The 26263-nt window shown below is 33.2% G+C and overlaps 1 protein-coding gene across 9 annotated transcripts in view; it reads right to left on the bottom strand.

The window, feature by feature from the left end:
• LOC114343928 (uncharacterized) overlaps window positions 1–26263 on the bottom strand; it is a 215803-nt gene that overhangs the window by 113447 nt on the left and 76093 nt on the right. For 7 of the 9 annotated variants that reach the window (XR_007696454.1, XM_050643896.1, XM_050643899.1 and 4 more), the window contains exons 11-13: window positions 11003–11228; window positions 7439–7525; window positions 3–71 (exon numbers count right to left, since the gene is read on the bottom strand). Coding sequence is in view for 8 of the 9 variants with exons in the window: in XM_050643896.1 (XP_050499853.1) it covers window positions 3–71; window positions 7439–7525; window positions 11003–11228 (382 nt within the window). In the remaining variant the exon portion in view is untranslated. The remainder of the gene's footprint in view (window positions 1–2; window positions 72–7438; window positions 7526–11002; window positions 11229–26263) is intronic. The other 2 variants (XM_050643901.1, XM_050643902.1) reach the window with 2 other exon arrangements.

Below are 26263 nucleotides of genomic sequence, written 5' to 3' on the forward strand. Positions count from 1 at the left end.
ACTTTCAGCGTCTTCTAGTTTTCTATCATTTTCATTCTTTGTTGATCGAAGGCTTGGAATGGGACTTGAAACTAAAACGTTTATATATAAAAATAGTATAATAGTAATATACGTTTCCTGTTGGAGTTTTTTGTCAGTTTTTCTATCAAGCGCGGCCCCCTGCGAATGGGGGACACTTGCTGGGTATTTGTAGCACCAATACCCAGAGGATAGCAGGGATACTTGATGTGGAACAAAAACTGACACCTGGTAGTAGGTATAAATGCATGCACACCCATAATAATGGTGAAAAATAAATTATGTCTAGTGTCGCTGCCTGGGCACGTTTGGAGCCGGCGCCGGACGTGACAGCACGCGGGACATCGGTGGCAGGGTGTTGAGAAGGCGCGTCCCTGTCATACAATCAGCTACAGCCCAACAACAAAAACAACAACAACCTAGCCAACAACAAGAGCTCCTCTCGCTGAAAGTGCTGCACTGGAACATTAGCTGGTGCTCACTCAAGCTAGACGACCGAGGCAGCGCCTCGGTCGTCTAGCGAAATAAATTGTGTTCATCAATGAAAATATTTTGCGCTTTTATTATAAGTTGACAAACCTCGGTCAAGAATCGATCGGTTATCGAGAACATATGTATGCTGAATTTTGCAGGAAGTAACCAGAGATTTAAGTATAGGAACAATGAGTAGCAAATCAATACCGGGTAATTCTAAGAAACAATCTTATCCGCCGAGACTAGACGCGATACCATCAAAAGCGAAGTCGAATGGGAGATTCATAACCAAGAGATAAGTGTAGATCAAATGGATAAAAAAGATCAATTATTTAACATCGTTGAGACCATTGGTAATATAGTACCTACGCAACCCAACCTAGATTACATTTGTTTTTGTTAAGTTATCCAATAAATTAAAGAAATACAATATGTATTTCTTTTGGAAAGTTAACATGAAAAATTAGCTGAGGTAATGCAATGGGAGCCAGACACCGCACTACCCTATCATCTGTTGTTCTGAAGCTATTTATTATATAATCATTAAAGACCGGATTATATGTTTCTGTTTTGACTGAAATATGTGCATATATATGTCTGAAATATAAGTAAAATATGTTGAAAATATTCCCTAAAAGTTTAAAATATGTTCCAAATATGTGAAATATGTGAACAACATTTTAAAGTAACAACAAATATGCATTAAAAAATGTATAAAAGTTTTATTAAATAACGGTAAGTACTGTAGGTACATATAGTTACAAAATTAACCTAAATATACCAATGTATACCTATCTAGTACCTACTACTATTACTTACGTTTCTACGTTTTATTCCTTCTTATAAAAACAATTCACAATCAAATATTTTTCACAATCAAATATTTTTCAATATTTTCAATAGTAAAATTATGTCGCCTATCCGTTAGTAGTAATTTGTATGTTGACAATCTTTGTTCAACATCAACTGATGTGATTAGTGCAAATTTTATAACATTAACAATCTCCGCATTTAAATTGGTATTAACATCAAAATCGCCACCAATAATTTGGTTTGCTTCCTGTTATAATAATTTCAGTAATGTTTCAATAAATTTTTTATTTATTGATTTTCCAATTTTTCCAGAAACTTCTTCAGCGTTTTCCTTAAATTTCTGAGTTAAATTAAGAGACTATTGTAGTGGAAACGATTCAGTTTCAAGATTGAGGATGGTTTTATAAACAAATTCATAATTCGATTTAATAAAACAAAGCTCATTGTGCAGTGATCTGTTTTCTAAAATTGATTTGCATTTTGAAATCGCACCAATATTTGTTTCTTCAAAACATAAAATTGGTTCTTTTATAGGGAGAAAATGTTCCGCATAAAAACAGGCAGCTTTTAAATATTTTCCCCAACTTGTGATTATAGGCTCCGGTTGCAAAGGAGTATTTGGTAATTTTTCTTGATATATCTGAATCCTTAAAGGCGATTTTAAAAATATTTTCTTCACGTTGCTAATTAAATTATTAAATGTAGGAAATTAATTTCGAATTTCTTCCGCCACTCTGTGTAAACCCTGCGCCAAACTTTTAGTTGTTGGCCAGCTTTGACCATGTATGAAGCAGCATCGGAAACCATAAGCAAGATTTTGTTAGTTGGAACAATGTCGGGAAGGAAAAAGTTCATGAAAGCATCATTTATAAACCTAACCATTATTACATGGTTAAAATATGCCAAAATATGTTAAAAATATGCCAAAATATGTCAAACGGTCGAAAATATGTTCAAACCATCAAAATATGTTAAAAAACCGAAAATATTCTAAATATGTAAAATTAAATTAGTGTCAAACGCCTTTAATTATCATAATTCGTCCACATCCTGAAGCGTTTGATTGTATCTTTGATGGTTATCGATATGCAAAAAACATATAATCCGGTCTTTAATAATCATCTGTGATTCTGCTGATATGACGACTCGTTAGGAAACGTTTCTACAGTTTGAAGATAAATTTTTATATTCTAAAACCGTCATTATATGCTGTAAAAAGGTCAGTGTATTAATAAAAATAAAATAAAATTTCCATTTTTATTCAGTTGCAATGCGAAGGCAAAACAATCTTATTTTTCACTTAAAATACGGAGCGCAGTCCAGCCCTCTGAATCGACGATTTTCGACTCTTGTTGGAGTTTCATCGGAGAGAACGTAGGCCTGCTTCTCCATACTTTAAGTGATCAACACCGAGAGTTTATCCCCCACACCCCAATTGACGTGAATGGACTAGGTGACTAGCGTCATCTGGCAATTGAAAGATGAAGTAGTTTTCAATCCTAATAGCAATATTATTAATATTTAAAAATATTAAAATATTACTAAAAGATTTTTAAATTGAAAACTTATTATGATTGTAAACTACTTCATCTTTCAATTGCCATATGACGCTAGTCACCTAGTCCATTCACGTCAGTTGCGGTGTGGGGGATAAACTCTCGGTGTTGGTCAATTGGAGTATGGAGTAGCAGGCCTACGTTCTCTCCTATGAGACTCCAACAAGAGTCGAAAATCGTCGATTCAGAGGGCTGGACTGCGCTCCGTGTTTTAAGTGAAAAATAAGATTGTTTTGCCTTCGCATTGCAACTGAATAAAATTGGAATTTTTATTTTATTTTTATATTGGTCGTTACTCCTTTGAGTAACTTAGGTCCATTTTCTGTTGGAATTTACCAGCTGAACAGACGGGGTCGTGAATTGTAAGTTTTTGAATTCCCTCTTGTCTTCTTCGCTTCAGCATCCATCTGGCTTGCAAATTTTAGAAGCCATGGAGGTGTTACCAAGTAAATGGACCAATAAGTTTTCAATTTAAAAATCTTTTAGTAATATTTTAATATTTTTAAATATTAATAATATTGCTATAAGGATTGAAAACTACTTTAGGTCAGTGTATTATTGTCAACTTTATATATTCTTAATACAGACAGTCATAATCAGACAGTCATACGGCACTCAGTTAAACGCTTTTTTATAGTCAATAAAACCAGTAAAGACGTTTCTGTTTTTAGCATATGCCTGGTTAGATTGGATAAGTTGTTTTTTACAGCCCATGGAACCTTTCGCGTATCCTTTCTGTTTCCGTTATAAATTCTTCTAGAAAACTAGGTCCGCTGTTACTAATTGTGAATACTGACCAATATCCCTACGCAAGTAGTCGTTAGATATTAGTCAAATCACAGAACATATACAGGAAATACAAACAGAAAAGTCATGAGAAGAGCTAAAGAAATAATGCTGAGTACGGCAAGACGCTCATAATATAATCCGGCACACAACACAGTCCAACAGTGTCTTCATACATTAACGACGTTCTACACCTTCGTTGCGGGGTATGCCTCTCAGAGGAAAGGGCCGCCGGCGAGAGGAATGAGCGGGCCCCGGCAAGAAGTGGCGAACGGGCCCCCGACAAAAAGTGAAGAGCGAAAAAAATTGTTCAACTTTTATAGAAATAAAATTATCAATAGTAAAAATATGTAATAAGAAACATTTCAAATATAAATTTTATTAAATTTTGATTATATTTATAATAGTGAAAATATGTATTTATAATACAGGTGCTTTTCGAGTTTTTTGATTGAAAAAGATTTTGAGAAAACTTTCGAAAAATCGCATGATTTTACCAATTCATTCTCAATGCACAAAGTTGACAGGCGAGTTAACCAATCCTGTTTCATTGTAAATATCACAGCATTCTTTATGCGGGAAAGATAACTAAAGGATCTTTTGGCTTCTGCGACGGTCACCGGCAATGTGCAAAATACTCTTAACGCAATAACGACGTTAGGAAATAATGAATCTAATTTGAGATGTTTAATTTTATTAAGTAAATCTATTGGAGAAATTGCAGAGAAAGATTCAAGGAAGGCGCAGCATAGGCAGAAGAAAAATGTCCTGGCAGAGAAATCTCAGAGAATGGTTGGATCCAGCTCAACTGAACTCTTTCAGGCTGTAGTGTCAAAAGTTAGAATAGCAATAGCAGAAACCTTCGTCGCGGAGATGGCACGTAAAGAAGAAGGTTGGAGAAAGTTGAGATTTACCAATATTATTATCCTTGTATATCGCTCCCAAATGAAAAATTTCATCTATTAATTTTTCACTGATCTCTTCTTTATAAAACTCGCGCAATATATCAATTTTTTTCTTAATATTCTCGTCATCGTCATCTCGGAATGTCCACAAAATGTTAAATAGCGAATGAATTTCATTTTCCGCATTAAATAGTTCACGCAGCGAAACATTGCGTCGGACTCAAAATTATCAGTAGTAATTGCACGAGAGCTCTAAAATTATTTAGTTTTTCCCGAGTGGCACTTTGACAATTTTAATTTCACGAGCCAAAGGCGAGTGAAATTATGTCAAAGTGCCACGAGGGCAAAAATTCTATATTCATTTTAGAGATCGAGTGCAATTTGTTGCGATTATTTCATGAATAAAGCTGTTCAAAACCAAAATTTTATTGTAATTTATTTATGTAAGTACAAATTAGTACTGTTAAACACACAGTTGATATAAAATATTTTACGGTTGAAAGTCATCACTTTTATAACTTTTAAAACATTAATTGTCATTAATGTCACTGAATGTATTTTTTCGTAGTAACGAAGGGCATCTGACGTAATATACTTGACGACGGGATATTATCAAAGATTATCACCTTAATTTGCATTTCTGTAGCTTTCTGTTGGTCAGAATCTCCTATGAATGAAATAATCAGTCGCATCACTACTGGGCCCAGGCAATCATCAAAAAATCTCACTGGCTTCTTGCGCCGTTTTTCTTTATTTTATGTAAATTCTGGATTTACTCCATAATTGCTGGTAACTAATTTAGATTCCTCAACAATGGAAGACCTGATCCCTTTAGATTCTGACCCTTTATATTCTTCAATCAATTCCTGATTTTTTGTAAATCTTCTAGAAGCCCTGATATATTTTTAATCTCCATATCCATAGTTATCTGACTGCACTGCAGCATTTGACTTCTGTGATTAATTGCTGTTAAAATTTTACAGCAAATCAACTAAAGGTCATGTTAAATATAGCCGAGGATTAATTAAACGTAGTATGGACATTAAGTGAAGAGCAAAAAAAACGGTAAAAATTACGTCTTTGGTCTGGTCGACGCCGGGCCCCTTACATCGCCGGGCCCCGGTAAAATGTACCGGCTGTACCGCCCTCTCGGCGGCCCTGGAAAGGGGGGAAACTTATATACAAGCGAAAGTTGGTAACAATGCATTTATAGCAGAATACTCAAATCATATGTTTCAGTATTGAATACTTTATAAAAATAAATTATAATAAATTACGGAAATTACGGAATAAATTACGGAATTAAGTATAATAAATAAATTAAAAATAAATGGTACGGTAAACAATCCTCATTTTTTAATATGTTATTCCTTACCAAAAAACCTTTAATTTAAGCACAAATAATTAAAAATCGTAAATTTGAGTCAAAAGTTATTAACTTTTTAAGAATTCCCGTAAGAGCCCATGTTAAAACTTAACTTTGACCCTTAATAGTAAAAGAACGGCACGGTAAAACAATTTTTAAAAAATCAAGTCTTAGTTTTTTGAAGTAAACTATAACATACTAAAATTTCATGCAAATCCTTAATTCTTTGCCGAAGGTGTAGAACGTCGGTAAAACAAAAACTCTACGTTTATTCAGGCCGAGTAAGGAGGTACAAAGAAGGTAACAAACGGAAATCTGACAAAGTACTTTTTGAAAATGTTGAGAAGACGTTCTATCGAAAACTGAATTCTACTGCAGAAAGTGCCAATAAATCATACCCAAGCCAAGAAGAAATTCATGAGTTTTGGGGAAATCAACTTTCCACGCCAGCGGCTCTGAACATCAATGCTGGATGGATCGAAGATACGACGCACAACTGTCAACACTCCAGTAATACTCTCTACAGATCCTTCTGGAGAAGTCTCAAATGTTATCGGAGATTCATAACTGGAAATCTCCTGGACCAAATGAAGTTTAAAACTTCTGATATGCATGAATGTTTATCAACACTAATTAATCATGTTATTTCTAATCCGCAGGAAACACTATCATTCCTAACTCAGGGAATAACTTATTTAATACCGAAGCATCACAATAATACCCAAGACCCAGCCAAGTACCACCCAATTTCTTGTCTTCCAACCTTTTACAAATTGGTCACATCCAGTGGAGCCTAGCGTATCTACCAACACTGTGCTCTAAACAACATCATAGATCCTCAACAGAAAGGATACGCTAAAGATTCCATGGGCTGTAAAGAACAACTTATCCAGTCTAACCAGGCATAGTTTGACTCAGTGTCGAATGAATGTGTGACAGATATATTAAGAATATATAAAGTTGATAATAATGTAGCGACCTTTAACAGCATATAATGACGGTTTAGAATATAAAAATTCACCTTCAAACTGTAGAAACCTTTTCTAATGAGCAATCATAAATATCAACATAATCACAGACGATAGGGTAGTGCGGTATCTGGCTCCCACTGCATTAGCTCAGCTGATTTTTCATGTTAACTTTCCAAAATAAATACATATTGTACTTCTTTAATTTATTGGATAACTTAACAAAAACAAATGTAATCTAGGTTGGGTTGCGTAGGTACTACATTACAAATGGTCTCAACGATGTTAAAGAATTGATCTTTTTTATCCATTTAAATTTGGCTTTAAATACATTAATTGTCTTGTGTACACAAGGTCACGGTACAAGCAGTTGATTTCAGGCCCTTACAATAATGATGTATTGGAACAAACCTGAAGAAACAATTAGTTTTTCAAGAGTCTGCGACTAGATGAATATTTCTATTTAAAAAATTGTGAAGAAATTGACAACGCGACAAAATTTTGATATGCTTCACACAAATTCCAATATCATCTATTATAATACATACTTACTTTTTTGATTTTCCTCTTCACTATTTTGACTTTTGACTGAAAACGATAAGCTACGGGTTGGTGTCGGGTCTGTAGTACCATGTCGCTCTAATAAAGAAAATTGAAAAGCAGAAATGTTAGTAAACCAAGCTTAACGAGAAGTAGATGTGTTAATAAATAGTACCTATACAATGAAAACCTTAATTCTCTAAGTAAAGTTGCCTTTACAAAGAAATAACCAGAAAATACAAACATCCAAAATGTATGATATCCTTATATGGTTAAATTGCTCCCTATTTTGTTTTTTAATGAATTTTAGAATTTCTATGCTCTTTCCTATTATTCTACATTTCGTTCTATCTTTCCCTCCTTACTTATCCGTCACTTTACACAGCATATGATGTTTGCCCTTTATCATATTGCAATCGCCATTTATTCTTGTATATGATTTGCTTCAGTGAGGCCTCTTTTTTTTCATTCCTGTTTTATTTATCCGTTCCACTGTAATATAGCACGACCACGTTTCCTCCTTGTATTTATTTTCCATTTTTAAGTTATTAGTGGTATTATTGTCGCGGCATTTCTTCGCATATGTCCATACCAGTCTAATTTTTGATTTTTCTATATATCATTTGAGTCTTCTTCGCATTCATTATTTCTCTAATTCGTGCATGTCTCACTTTGTGCATGAGTGTCAATCTACAGCTTCTTCTCTAAAACATCATTTACAATGCATTCATTATATTTTCCATTCTTTTATTTATCGCTCAGGCCCCTGGGCCATACAGTAAACACTAAGTAAACTTGGTGTTTAGTTTTTTTTTTGTAATATCGTCGCTCCATATAATCGAGTTTAATCGTCGGGTTATGGTCTTTCCTTTCTTTTTATCTTATATATAAAAATCAATTGCTGTGCGTTAGTCTCGCTAAAACTCGAGAATGGCTGGACCGATGTGGCTAATTTTGATGTTGAATTATTTGTGGAAGTTCAGGGAAGGTTTATACTGTTTTATATTGTCATTTTAGTAGCCACCAAAATTTTTACAGCTATATGTATAAAATGCTCTTTTTACAGTGTTTGTTGCCATACTCCTCCGAAACCATTTCGGCAGGTATATTCGACCGGTCTGGGTGTAGGTTTTTATCTATATTTCATACCCGTACACAAGGGGGGTTGCTGATGACGCCATAACTCTCATAATAATGAGGTGAAAATACGAAATTAAGTAGGCTGACTCCTTGCTATTAATTTTGTTTAATTTTATTTAATTTAAGTATTTTATGTATTTTCGTTTATTTTATTTTATTTTGTTTTTTAATTCCATTTATTTATTTATTTATTTTATTTCATATTAATAAATTTTATTTTTATTTTTATTAGATTCTATTAGTTTTATGCTTTTATTTAATTTAACTTTTTTTAAATTCATTTATTATGAAAATTTAAGATTAAAACTGTTGCAATACAAATTTTATTTTGTTACTTCTAACTAAATTTTATTACTTCAAACATCATGTGTAATAAATTAAAAATAATAATAAAACCTCATTCACATCGACCATTTTTTGTTTATTAATTACGAATTCCTTTTGTTTATTTTAATTTTATTGTATACAAAAGTTTGTTTTTATCTATTGAGGCAGTACGAAGTCTGCCGGGTCAGCTAGTTTATTATATAATATGTTTTATCTGAGTACGTTTTTGTTAAAGTTGGCCTTAAGTATTTATATTCATAATTTTAAGCCTTAGTGCTTAAATGTATGTTGAGCTAAACGAATAAAATATTATTCTAACACTTTTTCTTATGGTATTTTAATGTTGTTCTGAAGCTGTTTCCTTGTGGCATTTTTATAATTAACTACACACACCGGCAAAATTAGCCGAGCACCTTAAAAATGGGACATGTTTGATGTCTCGAATTTCCTAAACCTGTTGTCCGATTTGAGTGATTCTTTTAGTATGTTATAGCCTTATTATTTAAGAATATCGGTGTAATAATATTGTTGCTAGACAGGTAAATGTCATTTTATACCGTTTGTTACAATCACAATGTGTTTTTTTCTTAAAGTTCGGAACGCCCTGTGGAATATCCTAGCATATATAAAATATTAAAATTACAACTCGATTGTAGACTTATGCTTTCTTAACATTCTCTTTTTTGATTCATTTGCTTTTGTTGGAAAATAACAAAGTTATGTGCTTTAACGACTAGCCATGTTTTTTATCAATAAATCCCCATAGTAGGGGAGCATGCTAAATTTGCTAAAGTATGCTTAATTTGCAGTTATTCGAGAGTTATGGGGACCTATTGGACTGTGAAGAGTGGGTGCTAAAACCAAAAAAAGTTAAGTTAATTTTTCCAAAAAGTGTGGGACTCTCCATTTTTTAATTTAATTTTCCATTTCCACCAATCGTTTTTTCCGATTATAGCGCCATCTATCCAAAATTGGAAAAAATGTTGCGAACAAAAGATGCTTATTTTTACGTCAAGGATCCAAATCTGCAATAAAAATTGGGAGCTCCTATTTAAGATTTTAAAGTAACCCCCCACCCCACTTCCGTGGGGGGCCGTGTTTGGTGCCATTCGGTAGATTTTTGAAAAATATTGAATAGGTGTATTTTGCAGTTTTACGATATGATGTTTATTTCGCAAACTATCGCAGGGTTCGTATTTAAAATTTTTAATTTACCCCCCAGCCCCTCTCCGTGGGGTGTCACGAATCCCCACGGAGGTGGGGTGGGGGATTTAATTTAAAATCTTAAATAGGAGCCCTCAATTTTTATTGCAGATTTGGATCCTTCACGTAAAAATAAGCAACTTTTATTTGACACATTTTTTCGAATTATGGATAGTTACTCAGATAGCGCTATAATCGGAGAAAAATGATTGTTTCAAATGGAAAATTAAATTAAAAGATGAAAAGTCCCCCACTTTATGGAAAACTTAAGCTTTTTCTGATTTTAGCACATACTCTTCACAATCCAATAGGTCCCCATAACGCTCGAGTAACTGCAAACTTATTATAGTTTCCTTCCCTACTATGAGGATTTATTGATGAAAAACATGGATAGTTGTTAACTCACATAACTTTTTTATTATCTCACATAAGTAAATGAATCAAAAGGAAAATGTTAAGAAATCCTAAGTCTACAGTCGAGTATTAATTTTAATACTTTACATATACTAGAATATTCCACAGGATGTTCCAAACTTTAAGAAAAAAAACATAGTATGATTGTTACATCCGGTATAAAATGACATTTACCTGTATAGCAACAATATTATTACAAAGATATTCTTAAATAATAAGGCTATAACATTCTAAAAGAATCACTCAAGTCGGACCAGTGGTTTAGGAAATTCGAGACATCCCATTAAAAATAGTAAATTGAAGCAAATAGAAAAATAACTATTAACTAGTGAAATATTAAAAATTATTCAATTGTGTTTAATTGTGACTGGAAAAAATGTGATAATTAAAATTCATCATTAATTTATCATAAAACTTTATATTATATAGTCACATGGATTGTCCATGTGATTGTGTCATGTTCCATTGCACAGTGTTCTATATAGGACATACCTCTATTTTGAAAAAATTGATCCAGTAACAAACTGCCCAACATTTTCTTCCACAATTCCCAGGTTGCTTTATTCAACGCTTTTATAACATACGTATAATTCGAAGTTATAACTTTCTCTTTACTTTTAGCAAAATCCATTAACTGTATTCTATTATCGTCCTCGTAAGTCATCAGTAAATTGGTCATTTTTATGCTATTGTAGTAATGATAAAAATTAGTATTAGTCTGAAACGAATAAAAAAGAAAAGATTTATTTTAAGAGGCTACATCAGCGCTTTATCTAGACGGGAAACGGGTTCCAAGATTATTCCACGGCGCATCTGTTTTGAGATGCACGTTGAGAGGTGACTCAAATTTTTTTGCAGAAATTGCTTGAAAATAACTCAAATAATAATATTTGAATTATCCTCCCACTCAAAATGGTCCGGAACATTGTTCAAATAATCAAAATGTCAAAATATGAAGGAAAAATTCGATTTTTTATTGGTTTTTTTATTATAATTTTAAAACTATTCATTTCTGAGAAAAGTTGTACTGACATAAAAGTTGCGTAATTAAATTTCCTATAATACAGAATTGGTTAAAAATTTAAAAAACAGTCACCCTTGTTGCAAAATAGCAATAATTGCGAGAAAAACCATATAAAAACAAGTATTGGCATTTTACGTTTTTCAACCATTTATGCTACACTTAGGACTTTGATATTTTCCCCAGAAAAACTTTATGATATAGTAAAACAACATTGTAAATTTCATTAGGATCGGTTTAATAGATTTTGCAAAATAAGTTTTGCAATCCAGCTTTCGCAAAAAAAAAATCTTTTTTTTTTAAATGTCGCAGGACTGAAAATAAAGCAGACAGTATATTGAATTTTTTTTGCTTATGGAAGTGTACTGTACATTTATTTGCAATTTGCAAAATTAAAATCGAATAATTACCACGGCGTCAGAAAATTTTTTAAATAAACATTAGTTTTTGGTGCTACGCGCAGGACAGCGGTGTTCGGTTTACACAAGTTGATTTCTACCAAAATTTCTTCCAATCTTTATCTAATATATTATTTTCTTATTCTATATTTTGTTCTATTTTAATATTTTAATTCTACAAAAATCAAACTAATTTTATTATTGTTTGTGAAATATTGTTTAAACAATTGCATATGTTTAAAAATAATAAACTTTTATTCTACTAATCACTAAGTTACAATATATGAACAAAGCAAGTTTTTGCTAAAAAGTGTTATTTCAAAAGATAGTGTATGTGTTTTTATTTTGCAATAAACAAATTTATTTATTTATATCGAAATGTAATAAAAATTAACATGTGTCAATCATTATTAAAGGTCACTGGAATGCCCAATCAGAGCAAACTATCCGCTGTCCTGCGCGTAGCACCAATAATTAATGTTTATTTAAAAAAATTCCTGACGCCGTGGTAGTTTATAGATTTTAATTTTGCAAATTGCAAATGAAAGGTACACTACACTCCTATACGCAAAAAAAGTTCAACTTGCTGTCTGCTTTATTTTCAGTCCTGTAACATTTTGAAAAAATGATTTTTTTTTGCGAAAGCTGGATTGCAAAATTTATTTTGCAAAATTTATTGAACCGATCTTAATGAAATTTACAGTACTGTTTTACTATATCACATAGTTTTTCTGGGTGAAATATGAAGTCCTAAGTCTAGCAAAAATGGTTTGAAAAACGTAAAATGCGAATACTTGTTTTTGTATGGTTTTTTCGCAATTATTGCTATTTTGCAACAAGGGTGACTCTTTTTTAAATTTTTAACCAATTCTATATTGTAGGAAATTTAATTAGACCACTTTTATGTCAGTAGAACTTTTCTCGGAAATGAATATTTTTAAAGTTAAAATCAAAAAACGAAAAAAGAAATCGAATTTTTCTTTCATTTTTTGACATTTTGATTATTTAAACAATGTTCCGGACCTTTTTGGGAGGGAGGATAACTCAAATATTATTATTTGAGATATTTTCAATCAATTTCTGCAAAAAAATTTGAGTCACCTCCCAACGTCTAAATGTACTAATATTTTTACAGATGCGCCCTGGTCTAGATTGCAGCTTTAATTTTGAATATTTTGTCGCGATATTTGGCACACATATTTGAGAAATATGTTATTATGTGGCAATTACTCTATAATTAAATAAAATATTATAAAAACGCGTCTGTACCCCCATTAAGTAGAGTAAAAAAATACACTTCCTTCAAATAAACTTTTTTAATTTTGTGTCAAATTGGAACTACTAAAATCGATTATCTATAACAAGAAATCGAACTTAACTGACTGATTTGACAACATTTAGCGTGCCTATGAGTTATTATTATCAGAATATTGTGCCTTCGTCTTTGATAGTGTCACGTACTACCGACGCACTGTTTCCAAAGAACTTTCGAAAAACGGTGCGGCTACTATCTATCGAATTAATATTGATGGCATGCTGATGTAGCCTCTTAAGTGAATTGTTTTTTCAGGCGGTTAAATCGCGAGCAAGTCAATGAAACATATATGTATGTAGATTATATGGACCGTTATCGGGAATATACTGCTTCTACTTATTTTTTACCATTCTATCCAACTCTTTCTATCCTGCAATTCTTTATCTTTAGGTTTTGGCAAGTTCCTCCTTTCCATCGCTTCCATCCATTGTCTACTTTTAGTCCAATAAATGAGAGTTTTGGAGTGTAATTTCCAGGGGCAACTCCGAATTGCATGAAAATTTGGATTCAGGTTCTACTTACCCTCCACTTCAAAGTTGAATTTGTGCCGTTGGTTGCTTTTACTTGGGGGGTGACATTTACCCCTTTTCGGGGGGAGAAAAACGCGTGTTTAAAATAAGGCCGGAAATAGATAAATTGACTTATTTTAAGCACCTTTTGTTCTATAAAGTTTTTTACGTAAGTCCATACTTTTCGATTTATTCGCGATTTAAAATGTTGATTTTTTAACAAAAAAACTACGTTTTCAGACCGTTTTTCCCAAATAACTCAAAAAATAAATATTTTATCGAAAAAAATATATTTAGCAAAAGTGTAGCCTATAAAAAAACGAAAAAAAAATTGTGTACCAGTAAAGTCTACAAATTGAGTAGAAGCAAAGTTGTAGCTCATGAAAAATACGTTCTTATTCGTCTAATTATAAATCGAATAATTCAACGCGAAATCACCGAAGAAAGAAGCGTTTTTCGGGAAAACCTTATTAAGATTTTTAAAGTATCGAAAAAAAGCTTATTATTTGTTTTTTACAAAAGTTTACAGCATGAAAAATAAACGAGTTACATTGAAAAAAAAAAGTTGGCCCTTTTTTTTGTTAAAAAAAAAATCGTGAATACCTCCCTCTATTTAGCACCCTAAATGAAATTAATCGTTCGGCTTTACCATCTATTTTAACTGTATGTGTATTGTTTATATGATCTGTAAGTTTGATTGGTTTAAAGTGCTTATTTTTGAAAACCATTGGTTTTTAAAAAAAAAATTTCTAAAATTTTTTGAAAAATTTCATTTTTTCAAAATAACTTAACAAGTATTAGTGATAAGAAAAATTTTAAAGAGTAAGAAAATGTAGGTTTTGCTATTATAAATATGCTAGTTTCAATTTGTTTCTCCGTAAGACAAAAATTGGTTAAGATATGGCTGTTCAAAACTTGCATACACTCGTGATTAGTGACCCATTCAAGCTTTCTCAATTATAACCCTTTCAAAAATAAACACTTTAAACCGGTGAGACTGACAGATCATATAAAAAATATATAGGTAAGTAAATTGTTTGTAAAGCGGTAGCGATTAATTTCATTTGGGGAGCTAAACACGGCGAGATTTTCATGATTTTTTTACAAAAAAAAAGAGGGCCAACTTTGTTTTGAGCGTAACTCGCTTATTTTTAATGCTAAAACTTTTGTTAACAATTAAAACAAAGCTTTTTAAAAATACTTTAAAAAAGTTTTAATGGGGTTTTCCCGAAAAGTGCTTAATTTTTCGGTGATTTCACCTTGAAATATTCGATTTGGAATTAGACGAATAAGAACGTATTTTTCATGAGCTACAACTTTGTTTTTATTTGATTGATAGACTTTACTGATACACCATTTTTTTGGGTTTATTATAAGCTACACTTTTGCTAAGGATATTTTTTTCGATATAATATTTACTTTTTGAGTTATTTGCGAAAAACCGTCTGAAAACGTAGTTTTTCTGTCGAAAATCAACATTTTCAATGGCAAATAACTCGAAAAGTATTGACTTAAGTAGAAAACTCTATAGAACAAAAGTTGTTTAAAATCAATCAATTTATCCATTTCCGGTCTTATCTTGAACGTATATTTTTTCATCCCCGAGAAGGGGTGACTGTCACCCCTTAAGTAAAAGCAACCAACGGCACAATTTCAACTTTGAAGTGGAAGGTAAGTAGAACCTAAATCCAAATTTTCATGCAATTCGGAGTTGCCCCTGAAAATTACACGGTATCGCCGAATTTCCCGTTCATTTACTGGGCTATATATCTCTAAACGTTCTTTAAGGTCTTCCGTTTTTTGTTCATGTCAGAAAAAGTCGTTTTTATCTATATAATCGGTTCTATTGCAGTTCAGATCTATTCGTTCCTTTCATTAAATATTTTTTACCTTGTAGAGTCACAACAAAACCTTTTAGTTGTAGAGGGAGGAATACCTCCCTCTATTTAGCACCCTAAATGAAATTAATCGTTCGGCTTTACCATCTATTTTAACTGTATGTGTATTGTTTATATGATCTGTAAGTTTGATTGGTTTAAAGTGCTTATTTTTGAAAACCATTGGTTTTAAAAAAAAAATTTCTAAAATTTTTTGAAAAATTTCATTTTTTCAAAATAACTTAACAAGTATTAGTGATAAGAAAAATTTTAAAGAGTAAGAAAATGTAGGTTTTGCTATTATAAATATGCTAGTTTCAATTTGTTTCTCCGTAAGACAAAAATTGGTTAAGATATGGCTGTTCAAAACTTGCATACACTCGTGATTAGTGACCCATTCAAGCTTTCTCAATTATAACCCTTTCAAAAATAAACACTTTAAACCGGTGAGACTGACAGATCATATAAAAAATATATAGGTAAGTAAATTGTTTGTAAAGCGGTAGCGATTAATTTCATTTGGGGAGCTAAACACGGCGAGATTTTCATGATTTTTTTACAAAAAAAAAAGAGGGCCAACTTTGTTTTGAGCGTAACTCGCTTATTTTTAATGCTAAAACTTTTGTTAACAATTAAAACAAAGCTTTTTAAAAATACTTTAAAAAAGTTTTAATGGGGTTTTCCCGAAAAGTGCTTAATTTTTCGGTGATTTCACCTTGAAATATTCGATTTGGAATTAGACGAATAAGAACGTATTTTTCATGAGCTACAACTTTGTTTTTATTTGATTGATATACTTTACTGATACACCATTTTTTTGGGTTTATTATAAGCTACACTTTTGCTAAGGATATTTTTTTCGATATAATATTTACTTTTTGAGTTATTTGCGAAAAACCGTCTGAAAACGTAGTTTTTCTGTCGAAAATCAACATTTTCAATGGCAAATAACTCGAAAAGTATTGACTTAAGTAGAAAACTCTATAGAACAAAAGTTGTTTAAAATCAATCAATTTATCCATTTCCGGTCTTATCTTGAACGTATATTTTTTCATCCCCGAGAAGGGGTGACTGTCACCCCTTAAGTAAAAGCAACCAACGGCACAATTTCAACTTTGAAGTGGAAGGTAAGTAGAACCTAAATCCAAATTTTCATGCAATTCGGAGTTGCCCCTGAAAATTACACGGTATCGCCGAATTTCCCGTTCATTTACTGGGCTATATATCTCTAAACGTTCTTTAAGGTCTTCCGTTTTTTGTTCATGTCAGAAAAAGTCGTTTTTATCTATATAATCGGTTCTATTGCAGTTCAGATCTATTCGTTCCTTTCATTAAATATTTTTTACCTTGTAGAGTCACAACCCGGGTCAAACAAAATAATAGAATTTAAAAGGGAACAAGCACGGTTGTACTTTTCCTTATAAACGCCATTTCTTTTGACCTTATTTTGTCATTGATTTTCCTAAGAGGGAAGTCTTTAGGAAAGTGTAAAGAATTGCTAGATTCGTTTAAAACAAAGAGGGTACAAATTTATTTCATTTCAAGACAGGGTGGAAAGGACAAATGGCGAAAGAAATGGATAAAGGATATAAATTTTGGTATGTAGTGAAAAAATCACTAGGAATACGGTTGATATAACTGCAGGTAGAGAAACGATAGAGAACGTAGTAAAAGATGTAGGAATTAGTGACAGAATAATGTCAGTGTATATTTGGTAATGAAGTGCTAAATGTTGTTTGTTTGTCTGCTGCTTAAGTTGCTCTCTTGAATTTATGCTATTGTCGTAAATATCTGGTGAGCCGGTGCATTGTTTTGCGCCAGTGGTGTCATGGCAAAATTAGCAGTGCCGGAACGCACTGCTAATTTTTGTTTACAAAACCTAAATTCTCTATTTATTTTTTTTTCTTTTCTTAACCAGTGTGGGAACGGCGCACGGTGGTCCTTTTTCATAATCTATGGTTGCAAAAGGTATAAAATTCGTCTTCAAATAATCGGTTGTAATGACACTCATTGAATACCTAGATAATCAGGTAAACAAAATAAATCATTCTTAGAACTCAACTCCCACCTCGAAGTGAACAATTGAAACCGAAAGTTGTACTTCTTTACCGAACTTACGCTCAGTAGTTTCAGGCAATTTACCAGCGCTCGCGCCCTTTCAAAGTGAATTTAAGTGTACCTAAAACTGTTATTTTAATATTTTTTTGAAATGGAAGTCGAGCGAACAGGTATATTTACAATATTATAAAACAATAGTTGTACCTTTGTTGATAAAAAAAATTTTTGATTGTAAAGATGATGATAGATTAGCACTAATATAAGAATTTGTAAAGAATTTAATAGAGTAGAACTTTTGGGATTGTTCGGGATTGTTGCTAAACTAGTCTTTTATTGTGACTTTATTTATTTTTCTCTCAGAAAAAGTTACTCTTGTGTGCTCGAACGTGCTCTTTCTACTCGTATATATTTTTTTAATTTTTGTAGGTTCTTGTATTTTACATATACAACAATGTTTTAGCTGTATACGAATTTTCAGTCCCTTATATTAAGTCTAAGAGCTGGGAGCGGATTTTGTGCGTGATAAGTAATATGGAAAAACTATACGGGGGTATCTTGAATTAGTTGTGTACATGACTTTCCCCAACGGCCGGAAACCAGAGTGGGGGACGAGGGTAGTTATAAGGGGTCAACGTCGCGGTTTTTATTATTTTTTTTTGTGATGCTCATGATGAGTGCACCAAAATTTGGGAATAAGTAGATCATGACATTACTAAGTAAAATCTCCAGGGGCGGAACGCTGCGTGGCGGGCAAATTTTGTGATGCGTCACAAAAAAAATAATACAAACTGTGACTTTGACTCCTTAAAACTACCCTCATCCCCAACTCTGGTTTCCGCCCCTGGAGATTTTGCTTAGTTACGTCATGATCTACTTACTCCCAAATTTTGGTTTACTATCTCAATCACGAACGTCACAAAAATCCCTTATAATTTTTATATTTAACCCTGCCCCCACCCCTTTGTCGGCACGCAACGTTCCGCCCCTGGAGATTGTACTTACTTACGCCATGACCTACTTATTACCATATTTTGGTGCACTTTCTCGATCATGAGCGTCACAAAAAAAATAATAAAAACCGCGACTTTGACCCCTTATAACTACCCTCGTCCCCCACTCCAGTTTCCGGCTCTGGGGATTTTACTTAGATATGTCATGGTCTACTTATTACCAAATTTTGGTGCACTATCTCAGTCACGAATGTCGCAAAAAAACCCTTTATATTTTTTATATTCACCCCTACCCCCATCCCTTTGTCGGCCACGCAGCGTTCCACCCCTGGAGATTTTACTTAGTTACGTCATGACCTACTTATTCCCAAATTTTGGTGCACTATCTCTATCATGAGCATCACAAAAAAAAAATAAAAACCGCGACTTTGACCCCTTATAACTACCCTCGTCCCCCACTCTGGTTTCCGGCCGTTGGGGAAGTCATGTACACAACTAATTCAACATATTGCCGTATAGTTTTTCCATATTACTTATCTCGCACAAAATTCGCTTCTATCTCTTCGACTAATTGTGGTGTAATACTTTGGCAACCATAGATCGTCAGAAAGGACCACTGTGCGGCGTTCCCACACCATGACACCACTGTTTTGCGCTGCACTTTATCACTGCGTTTCTGCTTCAATGTGTCCAAGCAAAATAATATTGGCTACTGATAAGTTTACCTTTTTCAAGATAGTCAATAAAAATTATACCTTTTCAATACCAAAATACAGTGACCGTTACCTTTCCCACCTCTTAAGACAATCTTGTCCTGCTTCACTCAAATGCCGTGCGTTTAAAATATTCTCTGGTATATAGTAATGAATCCAGATTTAACAATGATTACCAATCGATGACAAAAATCCCCTTCATAAGGTTCAAATACTGCTGAGAAATGGTCACACAATCATGTTTTTGGTCAATGGTTGCTGGCGCAGTACATATCGGCTGGATATTTTTTTCATATTCAAAACTTTATTCACATATCGTCGTTGTAATACTATAATAGTCCAGAGCGCATCTGTTTTGAGATGGACGTTGAGAGGTGACTCAAATTGTGACTCAAGAGGTGACCAGAGACCGTTTGCTGTAAATATTAAGTTTGCTCTAGCAAACAGTCAAACTAGTCAGAAACCGTCAGCAAACAGTTGGTCAGTGAGAGAACTAGACCAGGGCGCATCGATAAAAATATTAATACATTTGGACGTTGAGAGGCAACTCAAATTTTTTTGCAGAAATTGCTTGAAAATAACTCAAATAATAATATTTGAGATATCCTCCCACTCAAAATGGTCCGGAACATTGTTTAAATAATCAAAATGTCAAAATATGAAGGAAAAATTCGAATTTTTTATTGGTTTTTTGATTATAACTTTAAAATTATTCATTTGTGAGAAAAGTTGTACCGAATAAAAGTTGCGTAATTAAATTTCCTACAATAAAGAACTGGTTAAAAATTTAAAAAATAGTCACCCTTGTTGCAAAATAGCAATAATTTCGAAAAAAAACATACAAAAACAAGTATTCGCATTTTACCTTTTTCAACCACAGTGTTGCCCAAATGCAAGACCAAGACGAGACTTGGACAGTCTTGGTCTTGGTCCTGCGCCAGTACACCTGGCTTGGTCTTGGTCTTGGTATTGCGCTCCCGGTCTTGGTCTTGGTCTTGGTCTTGCAGCAAGAGTCTTGAAAGTCTCGCAGTTGCCTATTAGCCTATTACATATCTTTGAACAACGTGACAGAGATGTACATTTTAAGCTAGAATTTCATAGCCATAGTAAAGATCAGCCAAATTAATAAATATCTAGACCAGCGGTTCTCAATTTGGGGTGCATGTACCACTGGTGGTACATATCATTATTTGCGGTGGTACACAAAACGCAAACACAGCTAAAATCAGCCCCACAATTATTATTATACTTAATTAGATTACCTAGCTAGGTACCTATTTCATTTAGTTGGTAACCAAAATAATAAAAAGTATTTTGTGGTTCATGACTCAAAAAGATTGAGGATTACTGATCTAGACAACTACTGATACCGGGTGGAGTTTGAACTCATGATCTAAGTAATCCGTGCCTATGTTCTAACTAACTAAAGTTTATTAGAAACTTATATATTTTATTATATTAATACAGGGTAGAAAAGCTATATACATGATGAACGGCATTGTGTGGGACCAGACAATATCTAAAGCGAACAAACAGCTCATATACAATAGCATACTTAAAAGTATAATCACATATGGCAGTGAAAAGTTTGGCCACTGAAACAAAGAACGGAGAAAATGCTACTAGTAACAGAAATGGACTTCTGGAGAAGAGCAGCAGGCAAATCAAGAAGAGATCGGATACCAAATGAGAGAATACGAGAAATGATGGGAGTCACACCTACAATAATTGATGACATAAAAACAAAACAACTAGTATGACAGATGACAGGATCCCTAAGCAGATTTTTGCATGGACACCACAAGGGAGAAGAAAAAGAGGAAGGCCGAGAAGAAGCTGGAGGGAGGTAATTTAAAAAGAACTAGAGGAAAGAGAAATCCCTCCAGGTCTATGGTTAAACAGAGAAGAATGGCGGTTAGGAGTCGGAAGGCGTCGAAGAACGCTGTAAACCGATAGTAATAGTAGTAGTAGTGTATTTTATTATCCAATATAAGCGAATGTAATGTCCAATATAAGCGAAAATATGAGGTTATCGTTGTAATTTCAGTATTTTATAAATGCTAGAATATTTCACAGAGTGATACTAGCTCTGTGAAAAAACACACTTTTATTGGTACACCCGGTCTACAGTGACAATAATAATTGACCTGTCTAGCAACAATATTACACAGCGGTATTTATAAAAATTAGACAACATTACAACATATTAAAAAATCACTTAAATTGAACAACAGGCTTGGGAAATTCAAGACATTAACAATGACCTGTTTTTAAGGTGGTGAGTAAATTTTTTGGAGAAGTGTATATCGTTAATTTCGGTATTTTATTTACACTGTTCCTTTGTCTCGTAATCATACTTTTAAATAATAGTTGCGCTGTTTAGGCAAATTTTCTGTAACCCAGTGATCTCATAGCATAGGTCATAGCACATTCAGCAAAAACAATACATAATATTCTTACTATTCTATATACCTACCGATAAGATTAAATTTATTAGGTATATTTTTTATCAGCAAGGTTTTTTATCAGCATTTTTAAAAAGTTTGGATACGATATTTAATATTACTATTGGCGTCGCAAAGCAAGAATGTTATGTTATGATTAGAAGGCGACTATTTTCATAATAGGTCTGAATCCCGCGTATGAAAAAAAAGTTTATTAATAGCAAGCTGAAAATTTGTTAAGAGCTTAAGGGTGTCTAGTCGGACAAACTTTGATATATGGGAACACTGGAACAGGAGAAGCTTTAATTGTGGAACAGGTTAAAAATTTGGAACGGTCAGACCACGAAAACGTCACATGTATTTTGTCCGACAGAACTTCCAATTGATTTGTGACCCTTTCACTAAACTCTCATGCAAAAATGAGACTGCTATTTATCAACTGTCATAATTCCTGTCATTTGACATGTTCTACGTGTTCCACTCATTATCATGCCCGTTTGGTGGTAAACAGCAGCCTGATTTTTGCATGAGAGTTTAATGAAAGGGTAACAAATCAATTGGAAGTTCTGTCGGACAAAATATATGTGACGTTTTCGTGGTCTGACCGTTCCAAATTTTTAAACTTTTCCACAATTAAAACTTCCTCCGTTCCAGTGTTCCCATATATCAAAGTTTGTCTGACTAAACACCCTTAAGCTATTAACAAATTTTCAGCTTGCTATTAATCAACTTTTTTTTCATACGCGGGATCCAGACCTATAACCCGGACAACTAATTTCAGAGAAGTCGTCTGATGGGAAGGAAAGTACAAAATATTTTATTTTTGCATTGTAATAATGACCTGAGTACGTGTCAAATGTGTCAAGTGTTCTTTAAATGGATATTTTGACTCGCTATGTATGTTTATGGTATTGTTCGTAGTGAACGTAAGTCCAATTTTCAAAATTTTTGTTACAATGTTTTTTGTTTCTCATAAAGTATGTAAGAATATAGCCGAACTAATATACATAATGCCTAAAACGACCCTCAGTTCTAACTGCAAGACGCAAGAGTCTCGCAGGCTAAGTCTTGTTCTTGCTCAAGTCTTGCACGGTAAGTCTTGGTCTTGGTCTTGCTAAAATTAGGCGGTCTTGGTCTTGGTCTTGCGAAAACGCATGAACGAGACCAAGACTGCAAGACCAAGACCGATTTTGGGCAACACTAATGCTACACTTAGGACCTTCATATTTCAGCCAGAAAAATTTTATGATACAGTAAAACAATACTGTAAATTTAATTATGTTCGGTTTAATAGATTTTGCAAAATAAATTTTGCAATCCAGCTTTCGCAAAAAAATTCAATTTTTTTAAATATTGCAGGACTGAAAATAAAGCAGATAGCAAGTTGAATTTTTTTTGCTTATAGAAGTGTACTGTACCTTTCATTTGCAATTTGCAAAATTAAAATTGATTAATTACCACGACGTCAGAAATTTATTTAAATAAACATTAATTTTTAGTGCTACGCGCAGGACAGCGGTGTGCGATTCACACAAGTTGATTTACACCAAAATTTCTTCCAATCTTTATCTAATATATTATTTTTTTAATCTATATTTTGTTGTATTTTAATATTTTAATTCCACAAAAATCAAACTAATTTTATTATTGTTTGTGAAATATCGTTTAAACAATTACATATGTTTAAAAATAATAAACTTTTATTCTCTGTTAAAATATATGAACAAAGAAAGTTTCTGCTAAAAAAAGTGTTACTTCAAAGAATAGAGTATTAGGTCTGGATCCCGCGTATGAAAAAAAAGTTGATTAATAGCAAGCTGAAAATTTGTTAATAGCTTAAGGGTGTCTAGTCGGACAAACTTTGTTATATGGGAACACTGGAACAGGGGCAGTTTTAATTGTGGAACAGGTTAAAAATTTGGAACCGTCAGACCACGAAAACGGCACATTTATTTTGTCCGACAAAACAGACTTAAACTCTCCGAACAGAGATTAAACTCTCATGAAAAAATCAGACTGCTATTCATCACCAAATGGGCGTTTTAATAAGTGTCTGATTTTCGCATGAGAGTTTAATATCTGTTCGGAGAGTTTAAGTCTGTTCTGTGGGGCAAAATAAATGTGCCGTTTTCGTGGTCTGACCGTTCCAAATTTTTAACCTGTTCCACAATTAAAACTGCCCCTGTTCCAGTGTTCCCATATATCAAAGTTTATCCGACTAGACACCCTTAAACTATTAACAAATTTTCAGCTTGCTATTAATCAACTTTTTTTCATACGCGGGATCCAGACCTATATGTGTTTTTATTTTGCAATAAACAAATTAATTTGTTTATATCGAAATGTAATAAAAATTAAAATGTATCAATCATTATCAAAGGTCATTGGAATGCCCAATCAGAGCAAACTATCTGCTGTCCTGCGCGTAGCACCAATAATTAATGTTTATTTAAAAAAATTCCTGAGGGCGTGGTAGTTAATCGATTTTAATTTTGCAAATTGCAAATAAAAGGTACAGTAAACTTCTATACGCAAAAAAATGTCAACTTGCTATCTGCTTTATTTTCGGTCCTGTAACATTTTGAAAAAACTAATTTTTTTTGCGAAAGCTGGATTGCAAAATTTATTTTGCAAAATCTATTGAACCGATCTTAATGAAATTTACAGTATTGTTTTACTGTATCATAAGGTTTTTCTGGGTGAAATATGAAGGTCCTAAGTGTAGCATAAATGGTTGAAAAACGTAAAATTCCAATACTTGTTTTTGTATGTTTTTTTTCGCAATTATTGCTATTTTGCAACAAGGGTGAGTATTTTTTAAATTTTTAACCAATTCTTTATTGTAGGAAATTTAATTACGCAACTTTTATGTCGATGCAACTTTGCTAGAAAATGAATACTTTTAAAGATATAATCAAAAAACGAAGAAATAAATCGAATTTTTCCTTCATTTTTTGACATTTTGATTATTTAAACAATGTTCCGGACCTTTTTGAGAGGGAGTATAACTCAAATATTATTATTTGAGTTATTTTCAAGCAATTTCTGCAATCAAATTTAAGTCACCTCTCAACGTCCAAATGTACTAATATTTTTACAGATGCGCCCTGGTCTATAACTTGATAACTCGAAATTAGTAGTTTTGAGATAAACGGGTTTAAAGATTTTAAAGATATTTGTTCTGCTACCATGATGTTGGTAAATTCGGAATTCACTCTGCAGCTCTAAAATACTGTTCCTTAACTTTTTGCCTACTGATCTATTTAGGAATACGTTGCAAATTTGTTTTCCAATATAACATGAAAATTAAAGCTATCAACTTTTAGCACTACCTTTTAGCACTAATATTAACATTTTGGTAATGTCGCATGTCGTGCTAAGTTGCATCTAAATGAACTTTTTAACAAAACTAATATTTTAAGCATTATTTTGATAAAAATTAGCCGTCTGCAATGGGGGTTGCCAGTTGCCAAATCTGCTAATAGTCGGAGAGATAGAAGCGGATTTTGTGCGTGATAAGTAATATGGAAAAACTATACGGGGATATGTTGAATTAGTTGTGTACATGACTTTCACCAACTACCGGAAACCAGAGTTGGGGCGGAGGGTAGTTATAAGGGGTCAAAGTCGCGGATTTTATAATTTTTTTTATGACGCTCATGATCGAGATAGTGCACCAAAATTTGGGAATAAGTAGGTCATGACATAACTAAGTAAAATCTCTAGGGGCGGAACGCTGCGTGGCCGACAAAGGGGTGGGGGTAGGGGTGAATATAAAAAATATAAAGGGTTTTTTGCGACGTTCGAGATTGAGATAGTGGACCAAAATTTGGGAATAAGTAGACCATGACATTACTAAGTAAAATCCTCAGAGCCGGAAACCAGAGTTGGGGGTGAGGGTAGTTATAAGGGGTCAAAGTAGCCGTTTTTATTATTTTTTTTTGTGTCTCTCATGATCGAGAGAGTGCACCAAAATTTGGGAATAAGTAGGTCATGACGTAACTAAGTAAAATCTCCAGGCGTGGCACGCTGCGTGGCAGACAAGGGGGTGGGGCAGGGGTGAATACAAAAAATATAAGGGGTTTTTTTGCGACGTTCGTGATTGAGAGAGTGTACCAAAATTTGGGAATAAGTAGACCATGACATAACTAAGTAAAATCCTCAGAGCCGGAAAGCAGACTTGGGCATGAGGGTAGTTATAAGGGGTCAAAATAGCCGTTTTTATTATTTTTTTTGTGACGCTCATGATCGAGATAGTGCACCAATATTTGGGAATAAGTAGGTCATGAGGTAACTAAATATAATCTCCAGGGGTGGAACGCTCCGTGGTCGATAAAGGGGTGGGGGTAGGTGTGAATATAAAAAATATAAGAGGTTTTTTGCGACGTGCTAGATTGTGATAGTGCACCAAAATTTGGGAATAAGTAGACCATGACTTAGCTAAGTAAAATCCCCAGAGCCGGAAACC

This window comes from Diabrotica virgifera, chromosome 2 (assembly GCF_917563875.1).
Source record: "Diabrotica virgifera virgifera chromosome 2, PGI_DIABVI_V3a".
Taxonomy (NCBI): domain Eukaryota; kingdom Metazoa; phylum Arthropoda; class Insecta; order Coleoptera; family Chrysomelidae; genus Diabrotica; species Diabrotica virgifera.